At 47.8% G+C, this 14415-nt stretch overlaps 1 protein-coding gene across 1 annotated transcript in view; it reads left to right on the top strand.

Annotated features, from left to right (window-relative positions):
- Positions 1-14415, top strand: part of Lrig1 (leucine rich repeats and immunoglobulin like domains 1) — a 98391-nt gene that overhangs the window by 74921 nt on the left and 9055 nt on the right. The window contains exons 7-12 of the mRNA XM_028773021.1: positions 611-754; positions 2940-3083; positions 5293-5373; positions 8700-8771; positions 9581-9652; positions 11682-11845. Coding sequence (XP_028628854.1) covers positions 611-754; positions 2940-3083; positions 5293-5373; positions 8700-8771; positions 9581-9652; positions 11682-11845 — 677 coding nt within the window. The remainder of the gene's footprint in view (positions 1-610; positions 755-2939; positions 3084-5292; positions 5374-8699; positions 8772-9580; positions 9653-11681; positions 11846-14415) is intronic.

Below are 14415 nucleotides of genomic sequence, written 5' to 3'. Positions count from 1 at the left end.
CATTAGTGGTCCAGCTGGCCACCTCCTTTACCCCGTTTCCTATACAACCTGTACATCTGCTGTTATTTTTGTAGCTGAAATCAAAGTCAGAAGCCTAGGACCACAGCCACCAGTGTGTTCCCCAGTCCCATCATCAGAAGCATCTCCCAAGACTCCCCTTTCCCGCGCCTGCCTACTTTGTATGGCATGCACAGGAGGAGCCTGCAGCTAGGCCTTTTGTTTCTTTCCACTTCTGATTTGCTGGATGTCTGTTTCCTATGTTCATTTGGGAATCTGAAGTCCAGATCAGTTCTCAGAACAAAACTTGCTATCTCCCACTTGATTTTTATGTCGAGTACGTCTGTACAAATGAGAGGTTGGTATGTTTCTTAGGATTTTAAAAAATACACTAAACACCCATGCTTTGAGCAGTAGGAGAAAGTCAGATGGACAGAAGCAAGTTCTGCTTGCTTAAATTTCCTCTCTAATACTGACTGTGAAACAAAATGTGCCTCCTCTCTGTTCTGCTACCTTCTCTGCACTGACTACCACATCTGACACAGACTGGCCTCCTTTTTGCTGTCCCTGTAATGGGAGAATGGCACTCTCCTCATCCTGTGTGTATCTGCAGGCACCTGGAGTCCAACAGCCTGGTGGAAGTGAACAGTGGCTCCCTCTATGGCCTCACAGCCCTGCACCAGCTGCACCTCAGCAACAACTCCATCTCACGGATTCACCGTGACGGCTGGAGCTTCTGTCAGAGGCTGCATGAGCTGTAAGTCCAGGCTAGTGGTCAGTGAAGTACCTCGTGAAGCCTCTAGAGCCCAGCGCACCCCACAGGGTCCAAATAAGGAGGCAACCCAGAGACAGGAAGGCTGGCAGTCTGTTCAGGAAGAAAGGCCCATGTGGAGCCTCTGCCAGCCAGGTCTTAGGCTGGGAGCTAGAAATGAAGGGGAGGGTGTGCAGGGAACAGAAGCCTAGACGTTGTCATCACAACACTTCCGAGTGGCAGTAGTTCACACGTATCTCTTAACTGAAAAAGTCACAGTTGAGTAGGACAGCGAAGCCAAATGATGGTGACCTGCTGATGGTGGAAGGATTGGTCTACCCTTGGGAGTTCTATCAAGAGAGTTTCTCAGGACACTGGGATCCTTCCTGCCTGTTTGTGTCCCATTAGCTGATGGCAGGCGTGGAGATGCAGGGTCCCTTAAACAGGGCTTCCAGGTTGTGCCCTTGCTTCTGAGAATGGTATTGACATACTTCCAAGATGGGGCGGGCATCCCCTCACACACAGCAGACACAATAACACTGCTAAAGCCACGGACTTAGGAAACATCTTTTGCCCCTTTGTCCCTTTCCCTAATCTGGGAGTTCTTTTAGTTTAATAGATGATGCTGTGAGGTCCAGTAGGTTTACTTTTTGAGTAGGTTCAGGTTCTTTTGTTTTATCTTCTTTGGCCAGGCCTCTCAGTGCAGGAAAAGATTGACCTGCCAAAGCACATGATTGGTAGAAATGTCATGTCTTACTCAGCCTCTCTTGTATTTGTCTACTTCACCAGGCATAGTTAGGGAGACTTGAACCCGATGCTGACTCTTACAGCCTGCTCTCCTCTAGTCTTCTCTGCTCTGATATCGCCCTCAGTGCATGTCTGTCATTACTCAGAGTTTGTCCTTTAGCCAGTCCCTGTCTTTTGTGAAAGGCCACAGTCCTGCCCCTTGCTTTCTATTCATTTCTCTTCTGTGTTAGTGTTCATTCTTTGAGTTTAGCTTCTTGCTACCTAGAGATGTTCCTGTTGCCCACTGCCCATGGCTTTCACCAGGCTTTCATGGCTTTTGTTGGGGGCTGGGAGTTGTAGGGAAGGGAGAGGCCTTGAAGGCGTTCAGTCTAGTTCCCAAGTAAGGACAGTCTTCTGGATCACACTAGAATGGTGTGAGCCCTCAAGTTAGGGTTGCATGGAAAAATAAAACTCCCAAGCAGACCCTTGAGTTCCTTCCTCCCCTTTCTGCACGGTTGGATAACATGACACTGTCCCTTTTGCCATTTGGAGGAAGGGAAGGGTCACTTGAGTATACTAGACTAATCCTAGCAATTTGTTCCATATTAGAAAACCTCAGAGCCAGATATAGGATTGCTCTGCAGTGTGCTCTTGCCCTTCCTTTTAGCTGAATTCTTTAATTGCAGGCAAAGATATAATTTCAGTCTCCTTCTAGGTCTTTGCACCTGATAGACACTATGACATAGTTCTCTTAATAGGGACAGAATATGTTCACTGTCACCTTTAAAACTTTAAAACTACATTAATCTTCAATTAATTTTTCTCCTTTGTACCAGTCCTGACTTACCATTTCCAACCATAGATAACTAATGTTACATACCCAACCCATGTAGTACACTCCTGCAGTAGTGCTGGGAAGGAGGTTTGGTTGTAGCAAAAGGTATGCTTTGGCACATGATCCCTGTTGAGGGCTGTAGGAGTCACAGCCCAGGCCTTTAGTATCGGGGTCTTCCCCTGGTGTGGTTGTCCCAGGCAGTAGCTCATGGTGCCCTCTGCTGGCTGATACAGCTAGTGTCGCTGTGGCTCACTTGCTCAGTGCAGAACTCTTCCAGATGTTGTTCAGTATGAGTCTCCACCAAGATAGTTCCTTCATTTCCTAAACCAAGTCAGGCAGTGGAGGGGCTTGGAGCCGTGGGATTTGGGTTGTAAGCCAGGTTTTTACAGTATGTGTAAGCAGTAGTCTTTAGCTTTGTGGTACTGGTTTCGTGGCTTGCATGATCGTCTGGTTATCAAAGTAGGTGAATGTTGACCTGATGGGCTTCTGACATCAGGATTCCTGTGGACATGTTTCAGTGTCCCATCTTGAGGGAGGTCAGGCCAGTCGTGACATGACTGCTGAAGACAGGAGAGAATAGGGCACCCATATAGCTCAGTGGTGACATTTGTCTTCCTCTTTCTTCCTTAGGATACTGTCCTTCAACAACCTCACGCGGCTGGATGAGGAGAGTCTAGCGGAATTGAGCAGCCTCAGTATCCTGCGCCTGAGCCACAATGCCATCAGCCACATTGCTGAAGGCGCCTTCAAGGGACTCAAGAGTCTGCGGGTCTTGTAAGGATTGTACTTTAGAGGGTGAAAGCATGAGGGGGGGGGGCCCAGATGGGAAAGCAGACAGCAAAGCACTTGCTTTGTTGGAATTACCTCTTGCTGGCTTCTAGTCAGAACTGGACTGTAAGCTGGCTTGCTATAGGAACAAGGACTAGAACTTTTAAATCATCAACTAAAAGTAACTGCTGAGCATAAAAATCCTTTCTTCCCCACAGTGGTGCCTATAGCAGGATAAGGACTCTTTAAAAATTGCCATTATCAATAATTCTCAGTACACTTGGCAAGACAGGGTTGGTGGGTCTGGAAAAGCATGCCTAAACAGGGTATCTGCAGCAACACTCAGACAGTTCTGTGTGTCTCTTCTCCAGTCTTCTGACTGTGACTTCTCATTCATTTTTCTTTTTGAGAGGGTAGGGTAGTGGTTTTGTTTATTTGCTTTTAAAGACCAGGGTCTCTAGCTCAGGCTTGCTTCAAGTGCTAGAATTACAAGTATGTGAGCTTCCAGGCCTGGATGTAAGTTTTGAGAATTTTTTTCTGATGTTTCTATAGATCAAACCCAGAGCCTTGTGTATGACAGGCAAGTTCTCTTCTACTGAGCCACACCCGCAGCCTTGACTTTCTGTTCTTAAATCCTATGTACTGTTTTCTTTAAGCCAGTACCATGGCTACTTTCCTGCTCTTTCTTTGAAGCTCTTTAGTGGTTCTGGTATCCAAGAGAGATAGAAGTGAGGGTCCTGTGTCCTGGCTTACACGCATTAGAGAGTGTGTAACAGAGAGGAAGTGAGACTGTCGTGTCCTCTGACGCGGCCAGTTGAGGCTGCTAGAAGCTGCTGAGGATGCTTTTCTGGGACTTTTTGTAGAACTTTTCACTTGTAATCACTAGGCAGTTTCCTAGCAGCCTTCAGCCTAAAACCCCCAGAAGGGCATACAGTCTTCCACAGATAGTGGTATCAGCTTCCACAGCTTCCTTCTCTGGCCTGGTCTTCTGCTGGGGAAGCAAGCCTGTCGTCGTCCCTGGAGGGAGGCCTCTGCACTTGCACCTGGCAGAGTGGGCTTCAGGTGTGGGTCAGTGCTGGGGAGCTAATGGCCAGCAAGCTATTCGAGCCAAGGTCAGTCCGTGAGCCCTTGTGAGGCCCAGACAGAAAGGCCAGAAACATTCAAGCTGAGCAGGCCAGAAAGAGAGGGTGGATTTGGCAGACAAGGCCTGGAGCAGGAAGACAGGCACACAAAGCTGTAGTCTGGATCCCTGCTGTACTCAGTCTAAAGATGACAGGGTGGGACTCCTTGAAAGGAGAGGCCCCTTCCAGCAGCACATTCTCTTTTAGCTTCATGCTGGAAAGTGAAGGTCAGAGCAAGCATTGTGTACTTTCGTCCCAGCTCCACTCCCAGCTGGCAGTGACCTTCTAGTGTCTTCCCAGAGCCAAGAGCTGCGTCCCTTTCTGTTCTTGGCCATATCTGCAAGGACTCTGGCAAGGGATGTGCAGGGACCATGGCTCTGTGAAAAACTGGAAAGAGCAAATGTGAGAGTAGGGGTGTAGCTGCCAGGTGTGTGCGGCTGGGCAGCATGACCTGCTCTTGGAAGCTCAGGGAGGAAGCTGAAGCACTGACCTTATCCAAACAGCCTGGGGCTGAGTAGCTGGCCTCCTTTTTCCTGTCCTGGCAAGTGGGTCACAAGATTGACTCAGCACCCAGATGTGTGCTCTGGCTCAGTGTCCAGTGCTCCATAAGCCTCATGAGGAGCAGGGTGCAGGCCCTAGGCTTACAAGCTAGCCTGGAGGAACATGAGGGTCGAGCTAACTTGTTGCAATCCCTTTCTTCCACGTGCCTGCCACAGTGTCCTGGTTGAACCCTGAGAGAGGACTGTGGTTAATACAAGAGTAGACAGGAATTGTTAGGAATCTTTTGGGCTAGAGGTCTACTTCGGACCTTCTTTTGGGCTGGCTTCTTCTGGTGCTGTCTCTACTGTTTCCCTCCCTGAAGCCAGCCAGACTGGTTGGTAGGTGTGCTGGCTTTGTTGGAAGCAATAGAAGCAAGGTCATACTGCATAGTACACAAAGAGAAAAAAGGATGTTCTCAGGGCCATACTTGTCACGGCAATACATGATACTGGGCCCTAGTTGAAAGCCTGGGTGTGTGGCTGGTCTCCCTTCATGGTGAAGAACAAGCTAGAACCCAAGATACAGGGTGAACTTGCCTTCTGTCTTCTTCTCAGGGACCTGGACCATAATGAGATCTCAGGTACAATTGAAGATACCAGTGGTGCCTTTATGGGGCTCGACAATCTCAGCAAACTGTGAGTATTTCAGACAGTGAGTGTGCAGTTCTGCAAGCTCTGGGATGCAGGGGATGCCTCTCTTGCAGCTCCCCGAGTCACTCTGTCCTGGGCCCACAGAGAGCAGCAGGCCTTCCGCTGTGTGCAGAGGAGAGGCTGAGGAACCCACAGTGGCTCACAGGCTACTTTCACACTCTTCATGCTGTCACTCTGTGGTGGTCAATAGACATGCTGGGCTTGGTCCTGTTCACAGCCCATCTAAAAACACCTGTGTTTTGTCCTCTGCACAGAGGGATGTTGCTGCCTTCCTCGATTTCTAGAGATGTGTGGAATATCTTTCAGTAACTTGACAGTTCTGAGGCTCTTGTCAGTCTTTTGTTGTTAATTATAATCTCAGGTGGAAGCAGCCACCACCAAGAACAGTAGTAATAGCTACTGGGAATTCAGTTTGGAGAGTCTTTGTCCTGCCCTCCTAGAATTGGCCCATTGCTATTGTAGGCACATGTCTGTGTGTAGGCTCCATTGTGCAGCCTTTAGAACTCGAGAGACAGTGAAGGGAGTTAGCCAAGGACCTGGCAGGTGGCAGGCTCGGATTTTCACACCTGGATATGGAAACTGGCTTACTTGTTCCCTTGCCCAAGTTGCAGAATGTTCTGGAGTTCTGCTGCTGGGGCCCTGCCCATGGCCAGCTTGTAAGGAAGGGGCATATGGACTTCATAGAAGGACTTAATGAGAACCTCGAGTGACTGTGTAGAAGAAGCAGTACGGCACCACAACCCCACCCCCTACTCCCCACCCCTGTCCACCTCTGACCCTGAGCAGGAGGGGAAGACAGTGTTCTGCGTAGGGCACACATGAAGGGAGATATGTAGAGTATAGAGAAGTGGGAGCTGGACCTCCTGCCCGGATGGGCACTCCACATAGTGAGGAAGGCTTGCCATGCTATAGCTCCTTCAAGACATGAGTCCAAGGCCTGCTGTGCCACATTCCCCACTCTATACACATCATGGTGTCTTGTGGTTGCTTTAGTGAGCACTGAAATGGCTTTTGGGAAACTTTGGCAGGGCTGGCCAGATGTGAGAGGGTTTAAGAAGTGACATCTGACATCACTACCTGATCTGAGTCCTTAGCAGGGAGGTCAGACTAGCCACTGCTTCCCTGGAGCACCCTTCCAGTCCAGGGAGCCACCAGCATGTGTAAGCTTGAGTGTTCCACCCCACAGCACCCCCAGATGTGTACTGAGAGGAGGTCAGGGCCTGTTTGAGCCTATCAGCTGAATGACAGGCACTGTGTAATGGAGAATTTGAGAATTGGTTTTATTGCTGTTGTCACCATTAGAAATAACAGCCTGCCCTCACTGTAAAAGAGGTCAACGTGACTAATATTTAATGGATGAAATAAGGCACAGCTTTTCCTAGATCTAGTTTATGGGAGATTTCACTAAACAGCTCAGTTTGTTTTTACTAGATCCTGGAGCACATGGTGCCCTGCTTGTGGGATCTGAGTAAGTGCAGGAGCTGGCAGACTCGCAGACACACTAGGGTTCAGTGCCCCAGGAGCTGTTATTTGCTGCTAGTTTTGTGGCTAAGGAGCCAAAGTGAACATGGCCACTGGGCTTCTGGCATTTGGTTTATTTAAAGTAAGAATTCCAGATTATGAGTTCAGGATGAGATTGTTTTCTTGTCCACTCAGATTGCCTGTGAGAGAGAGAGGATAGAGGGGTCGTTGGCCCATTTTCCCTTCACCCTATCAAGTCTGGAAATAGTAGGTTTTGTCTAAAGGCTGAACTGACTGCAGGAGCCCCTGGGGCAGGAATCTGTAAAGAAACAGGACGTAAGAAGCCTCATGGTGTGCTCTGGCAGTGCCCTTGGGAGCATGTGGAACTGGTACCACTGTGTTCTTTATATTGTAGGAGGCTGTTCTGGGATGTGGGGCAGTGCTCCTGCAGGCCAGCCTGTTTCTGCCCTGTGTTCCTTCAGAGCCTTGACAGTTAGTCTGAAGCTCAGGCCACATGGTAGGTGATGGCTAGGCCATGGTGCAGCTTCGGGTCTGCAGGCATCACCTCCATTAGTTTTTACAAGCAAGCTGGTACTTGTCTTCCCTTGTGGGTCTCAGTTTGACATGGGTGTAAGATAGCTTCTAGTCCAGATCTTAGCCCTGGTTCTTTGCAGGATGCTTAACAAGAAATTCCTCTCTTGGGAGGAGGTGAGTCAGACTAGCTTTGTTCAGAAGCTTCCTCTGTCCACTTGTACACTGCTGCCTGAACTTGCTGATTCTGACATTTCCCAGGCATCCAGCCTACGTAATATGCCTATTAGAAAACCCTGGAAGACATGAACATTGAAGGGGCGGAGCTGATGACAAGTGTCACTTTTGGTTGTCCTGAGCAGACACATTCTTGTGTTGAGTCAGTGTATACTTTTGATGCACCTTATCAGAGTCCTCAGTAACAAAGGAAGGAACTTTGCATTTAGTTGTCTGCCACACTCTAGGGTCTCCTGTGGGTGGGTGCTCTGACCTCCATACCCAGTAAAAGGAACACTCTTGTCCTAGAGTATCTTGACTGAATACTTACTGCTAAGGCCAAAAGGGCAAAACTCTTATCCAGTGCTTGAAAGCCTAAGGGTACAGACTTTAGTTCCCTGAAAATGTGACTATGATACTCCATATACCTTGTACTTAGTGAACTTCTGGTCTAGTACAAAAAATTTCTGGGCTCTTGCTCAAGAAGCCACAGTGCAGGGCCTCTTCTGCAAGTTCTGAGGGCAAAGGTAAATATCACGACAGCTGCATCCTGGCCACTACAGCTCATGGCAGATGCAAAGAGCTATGGGGCTCTCTTGATGGATGCCCTTTTCTTGTTCTCTTCTGGCTAGTTCGGACCCTTTATGCCCACAGTGCAGTGCATAGAAGTGGATGGCAGATCTTAGTCCCAGTTTATACTGCCTTCTGACCCTGCTGCTTTTCACTAAAACAGTAACCAGCCTATTCTTCCTGCAAGGCTACTACCTAACAAACTCCCTACCCCCTTGGGTGGTCGCAGGATATCATGGCCTTGCCATGGTGATTTCCGCTTGATGACACTACAGCAGTCTCTTGAGACTGGGTGGAACATGCAATTTCTTCCTGTCATCACCATGAAATGTAATAGAGCTAGAGGTATTTCATTTCAGGGTGGGGACAGCCTGTGCACTCCAGCCCTGTAATTCCCTTACGAGTCCACATTGCACCTGCCTCTTTCAGACATTGGCCAGGCAGCACTGCCCTGATTGTATGCTTTCTTTCTCTGTTGCTTCCCGGTCCCTTTCTACCTACCTACCCTGGGCCTGGATGTTTGGAAACTGCAGAACTCTATTTGGAAACAAGATCAAATCTGTGGCTAAGAGAGCATTCTCGGGACTGGAAAGCCTGGAACACCTGTAAGTATCCTGCTAGACCCTGTGTGCCACACAGGCCTGCTAAACAAGGCTGCTGGGGAAGTCTGCTAGCAGTTTAATCACTTCTTTGTAAACCGAGAAACAGGTTGTTTGGAAACACCATCTGTTTCCTTCTCATTATAAGTCAGCTTCAACTCTGGCCTTTCTTTTGCCTATGCCAGGAACACTCACAGAGCAGATAGACTGCTGCTGTGCTCCCAGTTAATGTGATTGGTATGTGAACAAACATCCACCTCCCACCTGCTGGGCTGTAGTACCATGCATCAGACTCCTTCAAGGGTCCCTGAGCTCTTGCCACTTTCATAAGGATACTTTATTTTAACAAAGCCAGGCAACACCCCCTCCTTCTTTTAACAGCTCCCTATTCCTAGTGTATGCTGGGAGCTTTTCTACTGGGGTGCTTGCCTATGGGACCTTGGAACTAATTAGGGATCACTAGTCCTGAGATGTTTATACTGCAGCTGGAAGTGGATGCTTCTAGGACCCTGGCTCTTAGTTTTATTCTTTGAATCAAGGTAAGCCTTTATTCTGCTGGGTAAATTTTTTTCCCAGCTTTCTACCTAACTTCAAGGCTGCTCTTAGGGTTGGCTTGGTCCCAAGTCATTCTGTGTGCTTGCATCAACAATAGAACTGAGAGCCTCTCCCAGTGGATCTGGCCACGGGGTATGGCTAGCACCTGTGGGTCATCTGTAAACCAGGGCTGGCCTGAAAAATCCCGAGTGTCCTTATTTGGCCACGAACTTGACAAGTATACACAATTCCTATGCACAAATGATTGTATTCTGTTTCAGGAACCTTGGAGAGAATGCAATCAGGTCTGTCCAGTTTGATGCCTTTGCAAAGATGAAGAACCTTAAAGAGCTGTGAGTACCTGGGAACCCATGGCCTTATTGGTATGAGTGGAGACTTGAGACTAGGCAAGACCTGTAACTGCATTGTGCTCACTTTCTGTAATAGCTGTGTTTGCTTATAGCTCAGATATGAGTCGTCTTTAAAAGCAAAATGCCTGATGGGACTTAGCTCTGGATGGGGGTGGCAAATTCTTTCTGAAATGCTGACATAGTAAACGTTTTGGACTTTTTGGGTCACAGGGGCTGGGTCATGACTACTCAAATGTGTTATTACAGCAGACAGCAGCAATACTACACAAACAAATGGGTGCAGCTGTGTGCTTCTAAATCCACACCAACAGAAGCAGACAGTGAGCCTGCAGGCCAGAGTCTTCTGTTCTGTACCATTGTCTAATATAAAAATGGATCATCACCTTTTTAAGGATACCAGTTTTGATCTTCTAGGTTTATTTTGTATTTAAGAGGAGTTTCCTGAAGGCATTTTTTGGACAGTGGCAGGGTATCTGTGGCCTGATTCTGGAGGCTCAGCCTGAGTCTCCTGCCTGGTCTCCCTTTAACTGCTATATGTTCTCAAACCATGACTGGTCCTAGGCTCAGTCTTCTGATGGGAGGAAGAAGTTCACTTTGCATCATCATCTTCTTTTCTGTTGGATCACACAGGTTATTCTGTGCCCTTAGTTTTTGGGTAAATTTCCACAAACAGTGATTAGAAATACACTTTGAGTTGGAATCATGAAAATGTACAACGTAAGCCAGTGATGCACTGGGATAGTTGGAGGCATGAGCCACGGAAAACACTGCCTGTTAGTGGTAGCAGAGGAGTGTGCTGTCGTGAAGAAAAGACTGGAACCTACAGAGCCTAGGCAGCTCATGGTCCCACCATCCAGCCGGCCTGGCCTTTGTGTCTAACTATGGGGTCACATGGTTGGCCAGGAACTAGCATTCTCACTGCTGTCTGGCTCCAGTTGTTCATTCCCTGTCTTCTTTGCACCTTATACTCATCACTTAAGAAAACCTTTCTGCCGGGCGGTGGTGGCGCATGCCTTTAGTCCCAGCACTTGGGAGGCAGAGGCAGGCAGATTTCTGAGTTCGAGGCCAGCCAGGTCTACAGAGTGAGTTCCAGGACAGCCAGGGATATATAGGGAAACCCTGTCTCAAAAAAACAAAACAAAAACAAACAAACAAAAAAAGAAAACCTTTCCATTCCTGGTTCCCATGGTTTTGTGATATCTAGCCTGACCTCTTTCTCAGTGCTAAAGACCTTAGCACTAAACCCAGTATATACAGAGTGTGGTACAAAGCCTGATTCTTTGTGCATACATCTGAGCAAATGTTGAGGTGTTATTTATTTCTCTCAGTTTGTTCCTATGGTGAAAATTTAAATATATCCCTGTCACGGCTCCCAGCAATGCCCTGGCCTTGTTCTCTAGGCCATTTCCTGTCTGTTGTGCTCTGCCACACTCAAGTGCCCTTTTGATGAGGAGGTGAGGGAGTGGACCTGATAGTCGAGAGTTCCTTCTGGCCCTTTACCTGGACCGACACAGCCAGCCCCCCACCACACAGCACTCATGGCTGTGACACTTGCCTCGTTGTGCAGTGTATGAATGGGTCACTCTCTCATGGGTAGTGTGGATGGCCTTCTGCACCACAGTAGCTCCTCAGCAGGACAGCCCTCAGACATCTCTCATTTGAATATGACCAGCCCATCAAATGAAAGTGTAATACCTCCTCTTTACTGCCGTCACAGAGGGACCGGCATCCCTGTTTTCGTGCTTTGGCATAAATTAGTCGAGTCTTTGGAAACCTATTTCCTAAAGTGATTCGGAGAGGCTGCAGGTGAGGTGATGAGAAGGGAGGAGGGGATGACCGTGTTGTCAGCATGGGTTAGTTTAGCATGTAGCATCCCGGGTTCTACATCAGAAGCCGCACTCTATTCAGATCTGTAGGGAGAGTGCATGAGCTGTTCCTGGTCACTGGAGGAAAGCGTCCTCTTTGGAACCTGATGTCCTGCCTTCTAAGCCACCTCTTGCTTCTCTTTCAGCTACATCAGCAGTGAGAGCTTCCTGTGTGACTGCCAGCTCAAGTGGCTGCCCCCGTGGCTAGTGGGTAGGATGCTACAGGCCTTTGTGACAGCCACCTGTGCCCATCCAGAGTCACTGAAGGGCCAGAGCATTTTCTCAGTGCTGCCGGACAGCTTTGTGTGTGGTAAGATTATCCTTGAGGTTTTTGTTTTTGTTTTTGTTTTTGATGAAGGGCAAAGAGGCCAGGAAGAACTCCTCATTTTGAGACTCATTCCTGTAACCCTAGTTAATGTAGTCCATGGCTACAGATCAGCTGCTGGGTGCAATTTATTTCCCACAGAAACCACACATATTTACTGTACAGTGCCTCATTCTGTGGTTCTTGGAGTACACATATTTAATTAGAAGGGAGTAGGTTTAGCTACAAATCTAAATAATTGGTTACAGTGAGATAGTTCTGATCTTTTCAGAAGGGTCCTGGGGCCCAGGTTTGGCTGTGAATGAGTACAAGAGGGCGGGGTTTCAATGTGTGTTTCTTTCCAGCTCTAAGAATGAGAGGTTAAACACAGGAAGTACGGGTCTCAGGAGAACAGCCACTGTAGTAAAAATAATTCCTCGATGTTGATTTGCACTCTTGCTATTTGTCCAAACCACTGAAATGTGCACTGGTGAGAGTCTTTTTCCTCTACATAGTTGGAACATAGATTTATCCATCTTTTTGACCAGGGGTGGTCAGGACCCAAGTTTGGTTACAAAGAGCACAGAGAACACTGAACAGCTGAAACACACACAGGCCAGCTCTGACAGGACTAACATAGCCTCATAGCCAAGGAGATGGGCTCCAAGACTGAGAAGACTGTTGAGATGGGTTGGGGTTGCTCTGAGCAGCAGTGGGGAAGCATTGTCAATGATCCCTCTGGCCTCAGTGAGCTTCAGGAGCTCTTTCTGAACAATGCTAGTCACTACATCTAGCAGCCTGGGTGCCCCAAGCCACTTGGCCAACCTTTTTCTTTTGAATTATGCCTGCTAGCTATGAGACAAGTATCCTCTACCTCCCACCACATTAGTTCCCGAAGCAGGCTTGCTGATTCTCGGTGCATTGGCTCCCTGTGGAATCAGGGTTGTGCAGACAGCACCCTAGTCACAGAAGAGCAGGCCACACTTTTGCAGCCAGTGCTAATTGGCTCCACAGTCATTAACTTGTTTGGGCTTTCTGAAATTAAGTAGTCTGTGGCTTCCTCCCTCTGTCAGATGGAGGGCTGTCTTCTGGTTACCCACACCCTGATCCCTAGTTGGTGACTGTGCCACATTGGGCATTGCAGCAGTCTCCTCAGAAGCACCCACTCTTCATGAGAAGAACCCTTGGTAGGAAATCAGGTTCAAACTCTGCTCCATGTCTCCCACATGTTTCTAAGAATCAGAAACAGCCACCTCACACATTCTAGGACGTTAGCATGAAGCTAGGTGAGGACAAAAACAGGTGAGATGGAGAGGTCCAGCCCTTTTGTGCTGCACAGGGAGTGTTGCCGGATAGATAGTGTGAGCTCCTGGGCCCATGCTGTGATCCAGCCAGGGGGACGGGAACAACTCTGACCAGGTGCTCGAAGACTGTTTCTCCTAGCAGCCTAAGCTGGAGCGACCCAGACACCCATGCATAGACAGTAGGCAGGTAGCTATGCCACGGGATATCAAACAGTCAGTCTGTCTGTCTCGCAGCATGGATGAATTTTGACAGTCATCAGCCAAGTGAAAGAAGTCTCATGAAATGCATAGAATAAGGGAAACCATAGAGGTCGGAAACATATGTCACAAGTTCTGTTGGACTGGTGAGCAGCGGAGATAGAAGGGAGAGCTAAACAGGACATCTTTCTCTGTTTGAGAGGATAAAAATACTTAATATTGATTGTGCTGGTGATTACAACTATTTGTGCATATACTAAAAAGAAGCACTGCATTGTATACTTTTTACACGGGTGGACTTTAGCTGAATAAAGTTATTTTCAAGAGGAAATATAATTTATATACTATAAAAGTTTACCTTCTTGAACCTTACCCCTATGGTATTAAGCTGCCTCTGCTCCAAGTCCCAACTCTCTATTCCCAGATCCTTGGAAGGTGACAGTCCAACTGTTATCTTGGATCTGTCTGTTCTAGATAGTTGACATAAGCAGGACTATACAGGAGTATAACCTGCTTCCTCAGGCAAGTTGTAACGGAGTCCTCAGGTCTTTCTTGATGATGCTGAGTTTTATGTATGTTTTCTTGGGTTTATAGCTAGAATAGAATTACTGAATCTATCAGCTGTTCAAGGACTTGCTGGACTGTTTGCCCAAAGTGCTTTATAAGTCTACATACCCACTGACAGTGTATGGGGATTCTGATTTCCATGGTGACATTTGTTTTCACTGCGGCTTAGCTGCAGTAGAGGTGAACTGCCATGTACTTACTGGATAAATGCATCTCTTTTGGAAAACTAGCCATTTAAACAATTTGTCCGCATCTGGTCTGTCTGCTCTTTAGCTGTAAATGTCTTTTTATATTCTAGATATTAGACTCTAGTCATGTATACAGTTTGCCAATATGTCCTCCTACTTTGTGAGCTTTTACCATGACAGCTGAAATGCAGAAGTCTCACATTTACCAGAGGCTGTGCTCTTCCGCTGCCAGTGTCGGTTTTAAGAAGTAGAGCCACACAGACCACGCAGGCCGTGCCGCCCACTCCTGTGCTTCTAAGAATTTCAGAACTCCAGAGAC

This window comes from Grammomys surdaster, unplaced genomic scaffold, assembly GCF_004785775.1.
Source record: "Grammomys surdaster isolate TR1022 unplaced genomic scaffold, NIH_TR_1.0 220, whole genome shotgun sequence".
Lineage (NCBI taxonomy): Eukaryota > Metazoa > Chordata > Mammalia > Rodentia > Muridae > Grammomys > Grammomys surdaster.
The sequence above is the reverse complement of the archived record's forward strand: the minus strand, read 5'-3'. Positions and strand labels throughout refer to the sequence as shown.